This window comes from Dermacentor variabilis, chromosome 2, assembly GCF_050947875.1.
Source record: "Dermacentor variabilis isolate Ectoservices chromosome 2, ASM5094787v1, whole genome shotgun sequence".
Lineage (NCBI taxonomy): Eukaryota > Metazoa > Arthropoda > Arachnida > Ixodida > Ixodidae > Dermacentor > Dermacentor variabilis.
In genome coordinates, this window is record NC_134569.1 from 240,768,956 (window position 1) to 240,787,786 (window position 18,831).

Here is an 18,831-nt window from a genome sequence, read left to right on the forward strand (position 1 = left end):
CTCGCTACGCCACTTTCGGTCGAGAGTTGCTCGACATTTACCTCGCCGTACGCCACCTTTCGCATATTGTCGAGGGCTGGCCTTTTGCCATCTTTACGAATCACAAGCTCCTGACGTACGAGTTCGGCCGATCATCATCGACTTATAGAGCGCTAGAGGTTCGCCATGTCTCCTTTATGTCCTACTTCTTCACCGATACCCGACAAGTCGACGGCGACAAAAGATGGGTCTGTTGACGCGGTCAGCCTTCTGGACACCGGGATGTCGTCACCATTTCCGTCACCGCTCTATGTGCAGGCACTCGACCGGCCTCGTCACACTCTAATAATCATAATGAACTCCCCCAGCTCCGCTCATCTGCTACATGGTTGTGGTTCGAAGATGTACTGCTTGATCACGTCTCATAGTTCTCCAAGAACACGGAAATCTTTCGTCCTCAGAATGCTGCGCAGGCATATTTTCAACCTGCTGCACCAGCTTACCCATCCCGGCGTTGATACCGCGTCGTGCTTTATTTGGTAGCGTTACGTGTGGCCGCGGATGAACGCCGATCGACAATCGCGCTCATTATAAGCCGCAACGCGTGAGCCGTGGCCGAAGCTACGCTCTCAAGAAAGAAAGTAGAGAAGTTTTCGCCATTTCAGAAATACGCACCCCTGTGCTTTACGCTGCCTGCTTTCCTCGCGCAGCGATAGTACAATGGCAAGCAGGGCAGCCCGTGGATTCTCAACCTCTAGCGCAGCGTGCTTCGTCATGGTGCACGCTGCCCTAGATTGTTAACTATTCTTGTATTTTTACAGTGGAGATGTTATATGACAGGTTCTGACGGTTTGTCTGCGCAGGCAAAGAAAATGGCGGCCACCCCAGAGCTCATAGAGCTAAAGCATATATCAAAAGCGTATCGCCGGGTATGCCCCAGCTGCGGTTAATCGCGACGAGTGAAACGGGTGATGGTGGCAGTGTTTGTGGTGCCGTAGCGCTGCCTCTGCGTTTGACGCACGCGTCAAAAGGGGGCGATTGATGTCAACAGACGCGCACCGCCATCGGCATAAAAGAGAGTGGCGGTAGGTTTTGCGCTGCCGTGTAGTGGTGCATCAAATAGTATTGTGGTAATTAAAATATCGCAATAAAAGATAAAAACCGGAACAGAAACTGTTTAGTAGATATTGCGGCTTGACGCCACGGGCTCCATAGGCAAAGCACATGACCCTATCACAGTTCCCTTCTACCCGGGCAACGGGTAGGCCGCGCGCAGTGAGCACCGCGGAAGAACAGCGCGCCTACGAACACCGTCGTGAACAGAAACGGGGATGTGTGCGGCGACGGCGGGCGGCACGTGATAGGGACGAAGACCGTGCCGCAAACGCCAAGCGTATGCACCTTCGGTTGTATCACGCCTACCGACTCCACTCCCATCGTAATTGCGGGTGATTTCAACATAGGCATGTCCTTCGTGGGGTTTCTCTCAGAAAAGTTCGTTGTTCAATGTTACACGAACATCAGTGTACCGACGACGCGTCATCTGTCGTGTATAGACGTTATATTAGCCAAGAGCCTTTCCAGTGTCGCCACAGAGCCACTGGGCGTGTATCATAGCGATCACAAAGTGATTTTCACCCTGGTGCCTAAATAATAAATCCAGAAAAGCAAACAAAAGAAGGTTAAAAATCAATACCCCATTGGGGATGCAATTTAATAAACAACAAGAAAATCGTAAAATAGCGAATTCATTGTGATATGAGTCTTTCATTTTCAATCAACATGTCTATTAGCGGCACATTTACCTCCACATTTACAGCTCAGCTGTCATCCACTTTCAGAGAGTGCAATGGTTCTGAATTTTTTTCTTGTTTTTCTTTTATCCGCGATGCCGAGCTAGCTGCTCGCTGGGCCTTGCCATATCTCTCCGCGAAGAAAGCAGACGACAGAAAGCAGGGGTTATGCGCAGTGCTCAAACGGCGACACCCTCTCCACTTTTTTTTCTCCATAGCGTCGCTGGAGACACCGCTCGCGTGCTCAAATTGAGTGCGATAGTACACGACAGGATGCGTGCGTGCGCGCCTTGTCAACGTGCGCAAGTGCGTCGTCATCCCGTTCCTCCGACATGGCAGTTCGTGCAACCTCACCATCGCTTTTATGATGTTCACCCTGACATCGTAGGGCCACTAACACAATGTTAAGGCTTTCTTTATCTGCTCACCTCCATCAACCGGCTTACCTGGTGGCCAGAAGCAACGCCACTTGCAGACATCTCTGCCGCGGCGGACGTGGCGGCTTTTATCAAAACAAGGGTCGTCCGGTTATGGATGCCCGAACGGAATCGTCACATACGGCGGGCAGCAGTTTCTGTCGGCACTCTTCGCATAGCTTCTCTTGCTCTGTACGACTCGACTGTTAACGGCCGCCTACCACCTTCAGACCAACGGCCACTGCGAGCGTTTTGACCGGCACCTCAAGTCGGCACCTATTCTTCATGGTCCGTCATCGCAATGATTTTAGCATTTGCCACTTCAGTGCACCTGGTTCGCCCTGAAGTTGGACGTGGTGTGCTCGAGCGCGGAGCTTGTCTAAAGTACTACACTCCTCCTGTGCTGCGAATTCTCGCCGCCACCTCCTTCATCTGCTCCCACCACTCACGAGTATGTGCAACTTTTGTGGGGCCTCTTCCGTGATCGCAAGCCCTGTCCGGCAGGCCCGAGCCCCGTCCGCACACCTTACAAATGACCTCTCTGAGGCTACTCACATAATAGTGCCCTAAAGAACCGTTCGGCCCTCTCTGCACCCACACAACGTCGGAGCCTTTCCTGTACTGAAGGGTCGCGAGTTGACACACGTCGTGGACTTTCACGACAAACTTGACGCCGTCTCTCTTGGGTGGCTCAAGCCTGCTTATTGCGACGCGCCTCCTACAGTAGCACCTCACGTGGGAGCCGTGGATGTCGCTACTTTTCGTCGTGCTGACTCCTCTCCAGTCCGCCGAGTTACCTGGGAGGGGGGGGGGGGTATTCTGTAAGAGTCCTCCTAGTGTACTGTCCATTTCGGCCGCTGTTGATTGGCTATGGGCCGCTCGTCTCCTCCTCGTTCTTTCAGCTGCACCCAACCAGCAGCCGCCAAAATGGACAGTCCACTAGGTTGACTCTTATAGAATAACCCACCTCCCCAGTGTTGCTAAGACGCCGTCTGCGCAGCTTTCTAGCATGGGGGAGCGGCAGAGCCATTATTATGACTGGTGATCCGATATGTAGGGTATGGATCGGTATATGTAGCGATGCCTTTTCCCGATGCTTTTGCCTATCGGCGTTTTTCGCGTTCGTGAGTGGTCAAAAATCAAAGTGACGCTTTGACCACTCACGAACGTGAAAAGCGCAGAGAGGCATCGACATCGAAAAAATTGGAGGACGCTTAAGCTTCGCCTTCAAGAGTGGAACGCGACAGCGTTCCCGTCGACCCGCCAAGGGGTGTAAGACAATGGGCTACGGCGCAGCGACTACGCGCCCCGCATGGGACGCGGTGAGCGTCGAGCAACGCAGCGTTCGGCGCGACAACGAAATGTGCGCCTGAGCAAGCGACGCACGCCTGAGCCTTAGAAACAGCTCGTTTCTAAGGCAACACCGCGTTCACTAGAGGCGCTTTTGTACCGCTTTGATGCATCGAACTCGTGGCGCAGTGGTAACGTCTCCGTCTCACACTCCGGAGACCCTGGTTCGATTCCCACCCAGCCCATCTTGGAAGTTGCTTTTTATTTATGAAGTTCCTGCCGTTATTTATCGCTCACGGCCAACGCCGCGGACGCCGACGCCGACACCGACGCCGACGCCGACGACACCGGCTTTTCTGCGACACGAGCTCCTTAACGCTATCGCGTTAAAAGGGTTCGCTACAGAATACCAGCGCGGCCACGAGCGCGAGGAGCGCTCCAGATGGCGTGCCTAAACTTATATGTGAAATAAAGAAATAAAACGGGATTACTCGCAGAACCCAGTGGCGGAGGGCAAGCAAACAGACAAACCGAATGTAGCTCTCAGCGCGTCTCTGCCTTGCCTGCATTCCACTGCGCTCAGCTGGTGCGCAGATGTAGACTGTAGGTGTAGATTTCCGGCAGCATCTCAAAGTACACATACGAAAAGCCAGAGGTTTTATATGTCACTTGTGATCCACGTCCTAGGTACATGGTCGGCGAAGGATTGAGTGGCCTCGTGCCAGCTGCCCTTGCCCTGGCACAGGGAGTGGGTGATCTGACGGCGGACAAGGCGGACCCTCCAAGGGGCCCTCGTTTCGGCGTGGAGACATTCCTGTCCATGCTGTCTGTCATCGTGGCACTCAGCTGGCTTGCCTTCGCCGCCCTCGGCCACTGGCCTGTGGTCACTGCGTTGCAGGTGAGAGTGGCAAATGTGCTCCGTCCACGGGGAAGGCTAGTGCGCAACTCCTACACTCCAGCTGCGGCGGCCCAGAGCGGCCACACACGTCCTGTCTTGGAGGCAGTCGGCGCTGGGCTCGAAGGCTAGCCAACCTGAAATATCTGATTGCTTCGTGTGCCTTGTGTTCTCGCACGCCTATTTTGCGTTGAAGCGAGAGAGGCAGCACGTAGGAGTTCGCAGTGCTGCCGCTCTACAACACGCCAGCGTTCTGACAGTGAGTGCCGGCAGTCGTCGAGTGAGATTTTTATTTATTTATTTATTTATTTATTTATTTTGTGATACCGTCAATCCCATCAGGGACTTTTACAGGAGTAGGTTAGAAGGGTCTGTAGACATTTTAGTACAGGCATTTACATAAGAATACAAAGGGTACTTAGTGAATGTAGAGGTTCATGGACCTATGTTAGCAGCAATAAGTACGGCTAAAACATAACGCACAAAGAGCTTATTTCATTTACATATGATGTTTCGCAAAGAGATGAAAAGGAAGAAAAGAAGGATAAGCACATGGGATATACAATTGATAGCATGATCCATCATTTCACATTACAAATTTCCAAGAACTTTTGGTATAAATACCATGATAAAGACAATGTTGATAACATCACTTAGTCGTGGGTGACAGTACTGTTGGGCCAACAAATTCAACAAATTTGTGAACAGTGGGCTGTGCGACTACCGTCTGGGCCAAAGCATTCCAATCGCGAACAGCTCGAGGGAAGAACAAAAAGCTAAATGTATTGTTAGTGCAAGAATATTCTCGGAGTTTAAGGTGATACTTGTGACGGGTTTCTGTCGATGTGTTATAGGAAATATAGGTGTTAGAATCCACATGAACCTTAATAATGCCGGATGAGATACAAAAAATTGAGCCGGTACAGCATCGCACGACTGCTTAGTGTGTGAAGGCCGTTCTCGGATAGCATCCGAGTACGCGAGTCAGTACGCCGAAATCGGTTACAGATAAACCGCGCGGCTTTTCGCTGGACAGCCTCAAGAGTAGCAATTTGATTTTGGGCAAAGGGAAACCACGCCACGTTCGCATATTCTAGGACAGGACGTATGATTCTAACGTAGGCCAAGAGCTTGGCTTCGTAGAGTGTCGCAGGGCCCGTTTTAAGAACATAAGCTTTCGCATCGCTTTGCTATGTGCTCTACATGAGCCGACCATCTTAAGCCTGATGATATGATAACGCCCAAGTACTTGTACTGAGTGACAGTGTTGCGTATAGTATTATCACAGCCGTGTGTAAAAGTAAGCTTGGATTTCTTTTTTATTACTGACATTGAAACTGTTTTATCGAAGTTGATGGCCATTTGCCAGTTTTCACACCATTTGACTATCAAAGAAAAATCCTTGTTAGGACTAATTTGGTCTTGCCGGTTTAGTACTTCTCTATACAGGACGCAGTCGTCTGCAAATAACCAAATCTTGGATTCAGTCTGATTAGTTATGTCATTTATGAACAAAAGAAACAGGATAGGGGCCTAAATGGAACCCTAGGGTACACCAGAAAGTACTGGCACAGTTTCAGAAGCGTGGGAGCCCAACTGAACAAACTAGCGGCGCCTTGTCCTGGTCGTCTTTCTTGTGTCTGTCGTTTTGCGCTAAACAATGTATTCCTGGGTGTTTCATGACCAGGCGCAAGGGGAACTGACGATCGCTGCTCAGTCTCGCGCGCTATATGTGGAGGAAAGCAGGCATGCAGCGCGGGAGGGAGGGCGGGGGGGGGAGCTTCGATTCCGCCCGCAAGAGCGTACTTTGCACGGCCGCGCGCGCTGCATAGTGCAAGGGATCCGCAGACGTCTCATAGCTTTGTGCGCGCTGTCTTCTCACCGCTCTCGGTTGACGCGACAAACCGCAGGAAGGTCACTTCGCTCGCTGCTGCTAGCGCACTCGCTCAGGCCGGCGTTTTCACAGCGAGCGTCCGCGCTCACGGAGTGCGATGTGTTCATGTTTGCTTGCGCGCGCTGACATCATGCTTGTTTCCCTTAGCAAGCGAACGCTTCTAAGTTTATATGGCCGAGAAAACTCATAGTAACCGAATGTTTGCACGGTTATGTGGCTGATAAAGGTACTATACTTAGTATAGCTGTCTACTAATTTGCTATCGCAATGCATGCTTTAACTTTTGGGTAGAACTGCGACTTTCTTGTGTTGCGTGTCTACTCTCGTGCCGGTTATATCATTTTGGAATACCAGCTAGCCCAGTCTCACACCTTCCTTCAGTTAATGAGTGGCATGCATAACGGTATGATTATAGCAGGTTCCCGATGAAAGGTCTAGAATGAAATGCTTTGAGCGGCAGAGCAGACGATGGAAGGAGGCTCACTCGCGCTTGCTCGGGAACGAAAACTGAAGGCGTCTTGAAGATCGATCAGCGGAGACAACTGTACGGAGAAGAGTTGCTTCTCAACTTTCGTGAGTTAGGGATTGTGTTAATCTGTGGATTGCAGCTTCGACTTCGATATCCTCGTAATTGCGAAATGCTTCAACACGAACGCATTTGCACCAATCAATTAGTGGAGTGGTAGTGAAGCGCAACTTCAGAATTGCTCTATTTGCGATAAGCCCACGTGGTCATACAATCACGTCGATGGGCGCCGAATGGAATGTGTTTTTCATGCTATGAGGGCACGCGTCAGCGCTACAAAAGCAGACGCGGTAGAGCAATGAGGAACGCGCCGTCTGCGCCGGCTGCACCGAAACAGGCACGCCGCACCACAACACACGCGGATTGAGCACTGACGCGAGCGAAGCATGTATTGATTGGTTCAGGGTGCTTCTGCCCCCCCCCCCCCGTATTTTAATGTGAAACAAGGAAAAACAAGAAGAAACGTAGGGTGTACCTGCGCAAATACACTGGCGGATCCGTCTAACGTAGGTGTAAAGAAAGTTGAAAGCAGACCTCAGACGTACTAACTTTAGCCGCGCCCTATCGCTTAATGGGTGGGCTTATTTAATGAAGGAAGGTGCCTTTGATGATGACCTTGAAATTCGTTGCTATGGAATGATGCGCACGTTCTTCGTTCAGATTATTGCAGCCATTCTTTTCCGAACAGCTAAGAACAACCTAACATATAAGCAAATACACTGGCCATGTAGTTGGATATGTGGTTTTCTGGTGATATACACCCGAAGAATGTCGTAAGACAGCCCTATAGAGTTTTTGATAAATGAGCGAATAAATTTGTTATCAAACATATCCTCGGAATTTTACGTTTCTTTGTGAAGGTTACCTCGAAATGTTCGCAGAGACATGCTGTTGTAGGAGGAATATCTGTTTTTGAGGGAATAAAACTACCTAGTGCAGAGTATACCTGAGGGAAGTACAGGAGTATGGTTAATGAAGGTACGAAAGTGCGCATGCGTATTCCAGTTTGGGCCCTGCTGCTGTGGAGTATTTAAGCAGTTTTACGCAAGGTTAAGCGAGTCGTCTCTTAGACAAACCGACAGATATATCAATGAAAATTCAGGCAACACAATGAAAGCGTAAAAAAGTATCAGGATTGCACTCTGGTACACTCTGGCAAATGCGCATGTCGGACGCTTTTCCATAAAATGGGAATTACTAGCAGAAATAAAAGCAAGAAGCGCGTCAAATCATTGAAGCAGAAATTATTGAAAGACTAGGTGTGCTCTGCGTAAAGAACTAAAATTTCATAGCTTAAGCTTTCGACGTTGACAGCGTAGTCGTTGAGTTCACTTGCATGCTCAATGCAAATTCTATTGCAAACATGTACATATAAACTGTGGCCTCCTCAGGCTTTACCGCCTTTTATCGCAGTTACCTCTTTCATCTTTGAAGGAAAATAAACCTCAACTTGAAGTTCAACTTCATATATCGCGCGCTCTCCCAATAAAGCTGTTGTGTACGTCGAGCGCTCGTGATCTTGTCTTTGACTGAGTCCTCACTTTATGTTTGTGCGTTGTTTGTCGCTCCTGAAACATGCAGCAGAAACCCGAAGTCTCGGCTCTGATAGTTTTGAAGAGGGACAACCTAAGGTGGCGAATGAATTTATGTCGAGAACTACTTATATAACGTCATTATTTTTTTAGTTAAAGGCTTTTTTTTTTCAATGTCAGGGCCCTTGCTACAATCATTACTCTCCACTTCCATGCCCTAGCGCCTCTCATGTGTCAGGACTAGCACCTGTCATGTGTCTCTCTCCGTCTTTCTTTCAATCGTGTTTGAAGTTTGCGATTTCCTTTATTCCATTCAATAATGAACCAACTAGCCCAGCAACGCACTGTTATTATCACAGTAGGTTTTGCATCTAAATAAGTGCCTTGGCAGGCACCCTCTCGGATCGCATCACTCACTCCCCGAACTGCATGCCAGTACGTTGTGTCGCACGTTTATGTGAGATTTGACTCAAATATCTATTTATTTATTTATTCATTCATTCATTCATTCATTCATTCATTCATTCATTCATTCATTCATTCATTCATTCATTCATTTATTTATTTGTTTATTCATTTATACATGTGGTTTACCAGTGGGTTACGAGATGGGAAATCGTGCACAACAAAATACCCTATAGCGACAAGCATGATGGGCTAAAACCCTACAAATTGGATGGCAAATAGAACACTTCGGTATGGGCATGCCGAATAGACCCAGGAAAAGAATTTGTAATGAAGCAGACGCGCCCCTGTGTATGTGCCGACTGAAGAGGAAGACGAAGGACCGTGCCATGATCGCGAGTGAGCTCCATGCTACGGACAGCCCTTGCAGTGCCTTCCTATACTTATCGTTCTAGGAACGTTGTCAAGTACAATAAAACTCGTCGAATTTGGTGGAGGTTGCTGAGATCCTTCGCCTCGTCCGCACTGCGCTATGCCTGAACCCGCCGCCTCCTTGCATGTACTACAGGGCGCCACTGTCATCTGCGCCGGCGTCCCTCGTCAACGCGTCCCTCCCATTTTCAGTGGGACCGCCGAACACGACGTGGAAGACGGGCTGTCATCGTACAAACGTGTAAGTGCCCATAACAAATGGGATGACCAGTCTAAGCTCACCCAGCTGCCTTTCTATCTCGCCCACGTAGCCAAACTTTGGTTCTTCAACGACGAATCCCACTTTACAAGCTGGTCAGCGTTTAAGGCTCTTTTTGCCGAAGTGTTTGATCGCCCAGCTGTGCGTAAGCTATGCGCTGAACAGCGTCTCCGCCAGCGCGCACAGCAGCCTCGAGAGACATTCCCCAGCTACATCGAGGATGTACTCGATTTGTGCAAGCGAGTAAATCCCAGCATGTCAGAGGATGACAAGATCAAGCATATCCTCGAGGGCATCGAGGAAGGCGCATTCCAGATGTTGCTGGCAAAAAGTCCAACTAGCGTATCCGTCCTCATTAACCTCTTCCAGAGCATTGACGAGCTGCGCCGCCAACGTCACATCGATCGCCAGAACATTCAGCACGCCAATTCCATCTCGACCATGGCGGTTGTTACCGACCTGACCAACTCGACCTTCTCGCAGCATATCAAAGACTTTATTCGTGAAGAGGTGGCCAGGCAACTGTCGCAGCTGCCTCACAGTGACAGTGGCAAAACGGCACCTCAAAAAGTGCCGTTTTGCTGCAAGCAAGCTAACCATCTTCGGACACGTTGTCTCAAAAGACGGCGTCCTCGCGGACTCAGACAAGCTCCGCGCCGTTGCAGACTTCCCAACGCCCACGTCTATTAAAAGCCTCGGAAGCTTTTTGGCTTTGTGTCGCTTCGTATGCAATTTTGCATCCATCATGACGCCCTCGACAAGCTTACTTTCCGCCAGTAACGGTGAGCGTGGTCACCTGAATGTGATGTAGCATTTAAGCAGTTGCGCCACTTGTGGACCTCACCACCATTCTTCGCCACTGCGACCCAGCTGCTCCCGCGGAAGTTCACACTGACGCCAGCGGAGTTGGCCTTGGTGCGGTCTTACTGCAACGGAAGGCAGGCTATGAAGAATACGTCGTCGCTTATGCTAGCTGTACTCTAAAGAAAGCTGAAATGAATTACTCAGTCACAGAAAACGAGTGCCTAGCGATCTCTGGGCACTAAGCAAGATTCGCCCATACCTTTTCGCCGCAGTTACTGACCACCACGCCCTTCGTTGGCTTTCTTCCTTGAAAGACCCGTCGGGACGCTTGGGACGTTGGGCGCTTTACTTGCAAGAGTGCGACATATGCGTTATGCACCGCTCCAGTCGCAAGCACTCCGACACTGATGCGCTCTTCCGCTCCCCACTGACGCCTGATTTGGTGTCCACCTTGTCACCGTTCGCATTCATGCACTGACATGCTCACATAGCAGCGCAAGGGCCCACCACTTGTAATGTTACTCGACTACATTGCCGCTCCGTCTGATGTCCCTTCGACACGAGCACTGCATCGCCAAGCGACGCACTTTCTCATGCGAGACAACATTCTATATCGCCGCAACTGCTCGACTGTCAGAAATGGCTCCCCGCTATACGTCGTCATATGCGCTCTGACATCTACGCGTCTTTTCACGCTCATCCCCGAAGCGCTTATGCCGGCGTCCTCGGAACTTACACAAGGTTCCGTCAGAGCTATTATTGGCGAGGCATGTACAACTTTGTGCAAAAGTACGTTCAGTCTTGTACTCCATGCTAACAAGGCAAGACACCTACCCAGCGTTTCACAGGACCGTTGCAGCCGCTACCATGCCATTCTCATCCGTTCGACCGTCTCGGCATCGACCTCTACGGCCCACTTCCATGCAGCGGGAGTGGACATAGTTGATTATTCTCGGCGTAGGTCACCTTACTCGCTACGCTGAGAGTGCAGCTCTGCCAGCAGCGACCACCCGTGACGTTGGTTTTTTTCATCCTTCGCAATTTTGTTCTTCGTCACGGTGCTCCCCGAAAACTACTGAGTGGCAAAGGCCGTGTCTTCCTGTGGGAGGGCATTCAAGCCCTCCTCACTGAGTGCAGGATCATTCACCGAAAATCGTGCGCGTACCAGCCCCAAACCAACGGTCTGGCCGAGCGGTTCAATCGCACATATAGCGATATGTTGCGGATGTATGTTTCATCCAAATGCGACGAGGCTTATTGTCGTTGACAACATTGCTGCAACACTAGGTCTAGGAAGGCACTGCAAACCCCCTTCCCTTTAATGAGAGATAAATGAAGTTTTTCATCATCATCATCAATGGCTGTCCGTAGCACGGGGCTCACTCCCGATCACGGCACGGTCCTTCGTCTTCCTCTTCATTTGTCACTTTCACAGGGGCGCGCCTGCTTCATTACAAATTGGTCTTTTTGGAATGAGGGAAAAAGCTGAATTTAAACATATTAGTGCGTGCAAAGTAGAGCTTCAGTATTAAGTTGTGATGTCGTCTCGTCAAGGAATCTGGCGTGATGTTAGTATAGTTGCTTTTTGAAAGTCTAACGGTAGAATTGATGATGCTGTGCAATAAATCTAATGATGCTATGCGACGACGTGAATAAAGCGAAGTTAAATTCAAGGACCGAACTGGTACAAGAACGCGAAAAGTCGCGATGATAACGGTGGCATATGAATCTTACAGTTTTTTTTCTGAATTGCTTCTTGCCTGTTAATCTCACACTGTTTATAAGGGTTCCACGCGACAGAGGCGTAGTCAACAACAGGACGCATTAGCGATTTATATAATAGTAACCTAACATTTAGTGCTTTGTTACAAATGTAATCAATGCGAGTAGACCATCAAACGTTCTGCGTAATGATGTCACCGAGATACTTATGGCTCGATAACCTACCCACAGCGCGATTATTGAAAGAGTAACGAAAAAGGGTAGGAAAATATTTTTTACAATATGTCATAAGGACGGTCTTATGAAAGTTACTGTTCATTTGCCTGGTGCGCCAAGTGCAAAACTAACAAATTTCTCCTGGGGTGGTCATTATCATCATAATAGCTAATCAATTCACATAAAACACAATCATCGTCATGAAGACGAATGTTTGAAGAGATGTTAACGGACACATCATTTATGTAAATTTAAAAAAGGCACTGGCCTAAGAACAGAGCCTCCGTGCGCTCGAGATATCACATCACTAGCGGTAGAGTCGGTCGAGCTGTAAGAGACAGACTCTGAGCGAAATGAAGAAAGCTTGAATTTCAGTTAACGAGTTCAGGATTATTTAGTGCAGTGTTAAGTTTAGCAAGGCGTTTAGAGTGTAATACTGTGTCAAATGCTTTAGAGAAATCCGTAACGCTATCGTCAACGTGGTTGCCAACATCAAGGTTAAGGAAAATGTGCGTAAACTCAATTGAATGTGTGATCGTACTAAAACCGTACCTACACCCGTTCCGTATGTTAACTAACAGATTATGTGATTCCAGAAAAATCACTATGTGTTGATGAATATGTCCTAAGATTTTACATGACTGGGAAGTGTTTGAAATCGGTCTGTAGTTCTACAGACTGCTTATCACGGGATGGAAATAGAAAAAACACTTTAGCTAACTTTCATGAGGAAATAACAGTGGCAGATGATGCACATTTGTTGAATATATCCGTCTGATATCTTGATGACCACAAGAAATAGCGAAGCAAGAATACATTTTGAATCCTGTCCGGACCGGGGCATTTCTTGGTATCCAAGTTTAATATAAGGCTAAGAATGCCTTCATTGTTTATGCCAATGTCACTGGTTGCTTCAGAGCAAACTATATTAGTGAGAGAACAAACGAAGTCGTTGTCGGGTACAAATACGCACTGAAAGTGCTTGTTCATAGCATCTGATATACCTGATGGTTCCCTGATGACGTCATTACCAATCTTGAGTGAAGTGGGTGAAGGATCGTGAGCTATAAATAGAAGACCAAATTTACGAGTGTTAGATCTTAACAGATCAGGCAGTTTCACAAGCAAAAAGGAACCTCCCGTTTGCAGCTTAAAATGAAGTTAATTTTTTGTCCTGTGAAAGATGTCCAGTGTTATGGCATCGTTGGTTAATTTAGAACGTCTAAGCTGGTGGACATGACGAGAAAAAAGCGAGATGTCGAGATTGATCCAGGGTAGGTTGGTGTCGCCTTTGCTAGCTTTAAAGGGCACAAGTCGTTAGATACAAGACTTGATAATATTGTCAAAGCAACTAACTAGACAATTTAAATTCTGTCTGTCTCTCTTACAGAGAGCAAAATGTATCGAAATAATCAGCGGAGCGATCAGTAATGGAATTGACGTCACCACGAGTGAAGTCAGGAAAAATAGTAAACGTATAGGGTAATTTGGAGCTTGGAGAAGAAAGAATAACAAAACGCCTTTATGATCTGAGAGTCCCTGAATTACGTCGCAAGAGAAGTCACTTCTCGCTGTATCATCGCTTAAGAAAACTAAGTCGGGGCTGGAATTTAATCTAGTTGCACTAGAAACAACTTGAGTGAGCCCAAAGAACAAGAAAATATTCTGTAATTCATTACAAATTGCTGCGTCACGACCTGTTAAATGGTGTAAGGTGAATGGCAGAATCATTGCAATAATCCATGCAGATAAATCGGCATGAAGAAATGTTAGTCAGGTAAATGAAATGTACAATAGCATAAAGGACATCAAGGGCAGAACCGAGCGGACAGTACATAACTCTAATAATAATACATTGATTATTCAGAAAAATTTTGCGCCACACTGTTTCTGTGTCCGGGGAAAGGGCAAAACAGAGAAATCAAGATCCGATGGATAAGCAGTTCGAAACCGCCGCGAGTGCCGTGGAACCTGTGTAGGCGCAGGGTACTAAAACTGGACGGAGTAAACTCGGAGTCATAAATAATACTATGTAGTCATGACTCAGTGAGGCCTCTAACATGAGGGGAATAATATAAATAAGAGACAGTAAGTCTGGAAGTTTGTAACAATGCTATGAGCGTTAATGTTCAAAAGGACGACGTTATAGAGATAGCCAGAACGATGTCAGGTAGTGGAAGAGCCAGGAGTCGAAGATACAGGCGCGCAAGGTACTGGTTGATTAGGTACCTTTACTAATGTGTTTGAATTGTTATCCCAGTTATAACGGACCTTGTCAATGAACGCATGATCGTGTCTTATCTTTACGACACAGCCATTGTTACGAAAATAAATTGATGCTTCCCAGATTTTTCCTTGCACAAAATTTGTCCTGTAATGAAGCAGTTCGAACTCTTCAGTTCTTTAGAACCAAAATTTTCTTGTTCATATCATGAAGCATTAGAATAATAGTAGGAGTGTGACCAGCGCGTGCTCTACTGAGCCTGTGGACGCGTTCAGTGAGAGTAAAGCTAATGTTCAAGGTCTCACTAAACACACATGAACGTGAGACAGCAGTATGGCAACACTTTCATTGAGACTATCCAAAATACCGTGCAATATAACATTATTTCTCCGCGAACGATTTTCCACATCATCATTTTTTAAAAGCAGCTTGGTAATTTTAGAAGATAAGGAGTGGATTTCTGCACGTTATTTACATACTGAACTGGAGTCATTTGGTGAGGACTCCGACGCTCGAAAACGTGACTATGAAGCATCAAAACGGCAGGCGACTGTCTGTTGTATTGACTTGACGTCAGCAGTGTCTCAAGCCAGCTTCTTTTGCCCCATCAGTAGTTTAGAGAACATATCATATACAGAAAGATCAGCAGTGTCATGGCGTACAGACGGAGAATATGCATCAGCAGCCTCATCGAGAGCGGAGTTGGAACCAATCGCACTTCGGGCTCCAGTTTTATTACCAGAATTATTGGTTTTGCTGGTACTCGCTTACTCATGCTGGGGCCTCATATTGAGTCCCCCATCACCATTCAGGATAAGACGACTTGTGCAATATATAAATTCCGCACACCAGGAAACAAGACCATATGAGCAGCGAAGCAGCAGCAAAATGCGCTCATCAGGTCGGATACATACAGCGTTTGAATAGTAACATACCTGATGAAGAACAAGCAACGATTAAACATTGTACTGGTGCTGCTGGAACCTGGCCCACAGAAGTATGGATCGATGTGCAGGACATTTGTACTCCTGGTGGCTCACGTCACAGACCGCCAGTTGTTGCTGACTGCCTTACCAAGAGGCCGGTTGCCCGGATGACTAACATGCAGAAACTTGAAGAGGGACAAGCCGGAGCAATCACATATCGCAGTGATGAGGTAGTCCCAGAGCAAGTACTCAGTGGCATTCACATGCCCGACCAGAAACCACGGAGCAAAGTGGGATGAAGATAATCCAGGCCATGTAACGTCCCAGAAGTTGTGATCAGCAAAACAGGTGAAGCAGTGCATGAAGAGTAACTGACGAATAAACATTGTAGTGGTGCTGCTGCAACCTGGCCCACCCTTGTGTACCTGTAAAATGTATTTGTTACACCGGCAAAGTCGCATGTCTTGTGCATACCCGGACGTACCCAGTATGCGCACTGGTTAATGAAGGATGCTTTCTATTGGCATGTTCGTCATAAGATGCCAGCCCGGCAAAAGAACTGATTTTTATTTAGACATTGTTGCCTAAAGTCAGCCAAGTCATGAATAAGGTAACAAGACGCCTTGTGGAACCATTTTCTTCTGCCTCTGTTTTCTCGCTTTCTCACTTTTTTCTTATTTATTTTCATACGAGTGCCCTATTTCATACCTTTCAGTGATTCCAATAATGTTCCCAGAACGTAATTAGGGTCGCTTACATAACATGTAGGGAAAACACGGGGAAGGCGGGAAAGGGAAATTCGGGAAATTCAAATTCAATTTCAAGGCAACATATGCCGCCTTGAAAGAGACAAGTCCACTTGTCGGCACATTGGCTCCCACTTTTACCCTTTTCTCGTTTCGCTCACCGACATAACATGTGCGACACTGCTTCACGAGTAGCTTGGCAATAAGAAAACAATTTAGCCTTCTAAGGGTGAAAAAAGTACCGAGTATATCGTGAATAAGTTAGCAGAAATTTCAGCAGCTCTCTGAGGCGCATACGAAGTGAAATATGTGGGCATGGTCTCCACTTGTTACACAGGTTTTTATCATAACAGCCTGCGGCTTTAGCCACTGTGAAACTTCTCGCAGTGGTTCTGGTCCGCAGCTCGAGTACTTTGCTCTGGGCAGTAAAGGTGCTTCTTGGTCATCGAATTTGAATCGGTGCGAATATGAACAAAAATACTCGGTCTCTCCACCCGGAAGGTACCGCAGGGCAGAGTGTGAAGTTAAAGTTTGCTACCTGAGCCTACAATGAACTGCTATAATGAGCGTGATTATGCAAAGAAAGCGTCTACACTGCCATACATTTCGCAGAGTCTGTATACTGTACGACTTAACAGCGATCCACACCTTTCCGAAAGAAAAAGTCCACTTTAGATCTCGCCACATACGTGACCAATATTAGAAAATCAGACGCGAATCAGTGAGCGTTATTTCTTTTCGTCGTGATCGTAATTTTCAGTCGCGGCCCTTATGTATCTAAATTACCTGGTCCAGCAGGTAACGCCAGACGAAACCAGTATTGTTGTTTTTTGGCACGTTCCGGGTTGGATCAAGGAACGAAGTAAGTAAGTTCATGAAGCTTGAAAGGGAGTTGGCAGTGAGCTGATACATCCATCTGCTGTAACTAAGGCGGTATCAAGTTACTGATCGGTTCCAACCAGGCATGGAAAGTTTCGGTCGGCGAAGTGTCACCAGCGATGACAATAACCAGCTGATTGCGCTGAAATCTAAGCATGGATAGGCATTTTAGGGACGTACTGCTCACAGACGTCAGAACAGCATCACTAATGATCGTCTGCGGGATGAAAGCTCAAGTCAACGAGTCCGGCGAGTTCCTGAAATCCATCCGGAAAAAATTGAAATTTGGAGATAACAGATAATCTACACAAACTACAAGAAAGCAAAAACAGGTTCTCACATTTTGAGAACACCATCAGTTATCTAAACGGAAGGTACGAAGTGGCGCCTCCATTGGAAGGAGCAATTTGAGCTTGCATACAATAAGTAAGTCAGCATTACAAGACTGGAAAACCTTGTCAACTGTCCAAAAACTAAAAAAATGACTGCTGGATACATTTGACGCCACCATACGAGAATACCTGCGAGCAGGACTTGCTAAAGTTGTCGATGACGTTCTTTCCTTTAGTAGAGCAATCAAGGGGGCTAGTTGGTGAACGTTCATGGTTATATTGCGCTCAGTTTTACAAACACGATAGTAAGGAAGGACAGGACGTGGACGGACGTAGCACAACGTTCGTCCACGTCCTGTCCTTCCTTAATATCGTGTTTGTAAATCTGAGCGCAATATAACTATGAACGTGCTTTCCAACGTGACAAAGTCAAATTATATATCACACAAGGGGACCATGCGAAATCAAGCGCTGAAAACGAAAATATGGGTAGTGTTTGGTGCTTTTTCGCATGCCAAAAATACAAATCGCTCAATGAGTGCTTGGGAAAAGGCGACAGCTTCTATCAAGATATTGGTAAAGCACTCTCATGCTTCATACACACCCATGGGATTGATTGAAAATACCGAGAAGGCGTTCATTCATATTGTAATACGGGAGCAAGATGGATAACATTTGTGATGGCTCACGTTTTATGAATGTGGCTTATCTAACACCAAAGTGCAAGAGTGGGGGATGACAAGAGCGTCGTCTAGACCAGCCTGTAGCTCGTTCTCGTTTACAGTGACCACCCTATGTGAGGTCAAAACAGCACTGGACGCCACAGTAGAAACAGCACAAACTCCCGCTGAATTTTCAGGTGTCGGCGACCAAATCACTGGTAGCAATATAGAATGAATATGTGGTTTTTATTGGCGCAAGGACCAGGTATGGCCTAAGAGCGTCATGCCAGTTTTAGGGACTTCGCAGTGTAGTGGTGGATTCTATGAAGCTGAAGTGACGTGGCTGTAAAGGGGCCTAAAAACATTCGCTCTAAAGGGATTAAAATCTGTATAATAAGATATATTGATGACCTATTACGTGTACTATAAACATTAGGATGCATTTCAAAAAATGATGCGATGTATTAAATATATCATATTCTAAGATTGGCCAGAGCACTACTGTCTCCTTAGAGCCCTTGAAACACAAGGGCCTGGAGGCATGTGCTATGCAAAACAATTATCGCAGCGGCATCCTCTGAAACGAGGGTGTTCTACGCATTTAATGGGCTTATAACACGTAAGGTATAATTTAAGAAACCGAGGACTGCTTTGGTGTTAAACAGCGGTTCTTGGCCAAGAAAGATAGCCGGGTGAAGAGGGATGTAAGAATGGTATGCAAGAGGAAAATGTTTCTTTCTCTCAGCTTCAACTTCCCGACACTCCAGTAGGGCGTGGAGCACGGTCAGCCTCTCCCCGCGTCTACCACATGTACCAGGTTCATTTACAGAAAGTAGAAAATTATGGGTCCCAAATGTGTGTCCTATTCTGAGTCGACAGAATCGGACATCTGTTCGCCA

The 18,831-nt window shown here is 47.2% G+C and overlaps 1 protein-coding gene across 4 annotated transcripts in view; it reads left to right on the forward strand.

Annotated features, from left to right (window-relative positions):
• LOC142573180 (riboflavin transporter 2-like) overlaps positions 1-18,831 on the forward strand; it is a 98,578-nt gene that overhangs the window by 37,405 nt on the left and 42,342 nt on the right. For all 4 annotated transcript variants that reach the window (XM_075682751.1, XM_075682753.1, XM_075682754.1 and 1 more), the window contains exon 4: positions 4,166-4,376. In XM_075682751.1, the coding sequence (XP_075538866.1) occupies positions 4,166-4,376 (211 nt within the window). The remainder of the gene's footprint in view (positions 1-4,165; positions 4,377-18,831) is intronic.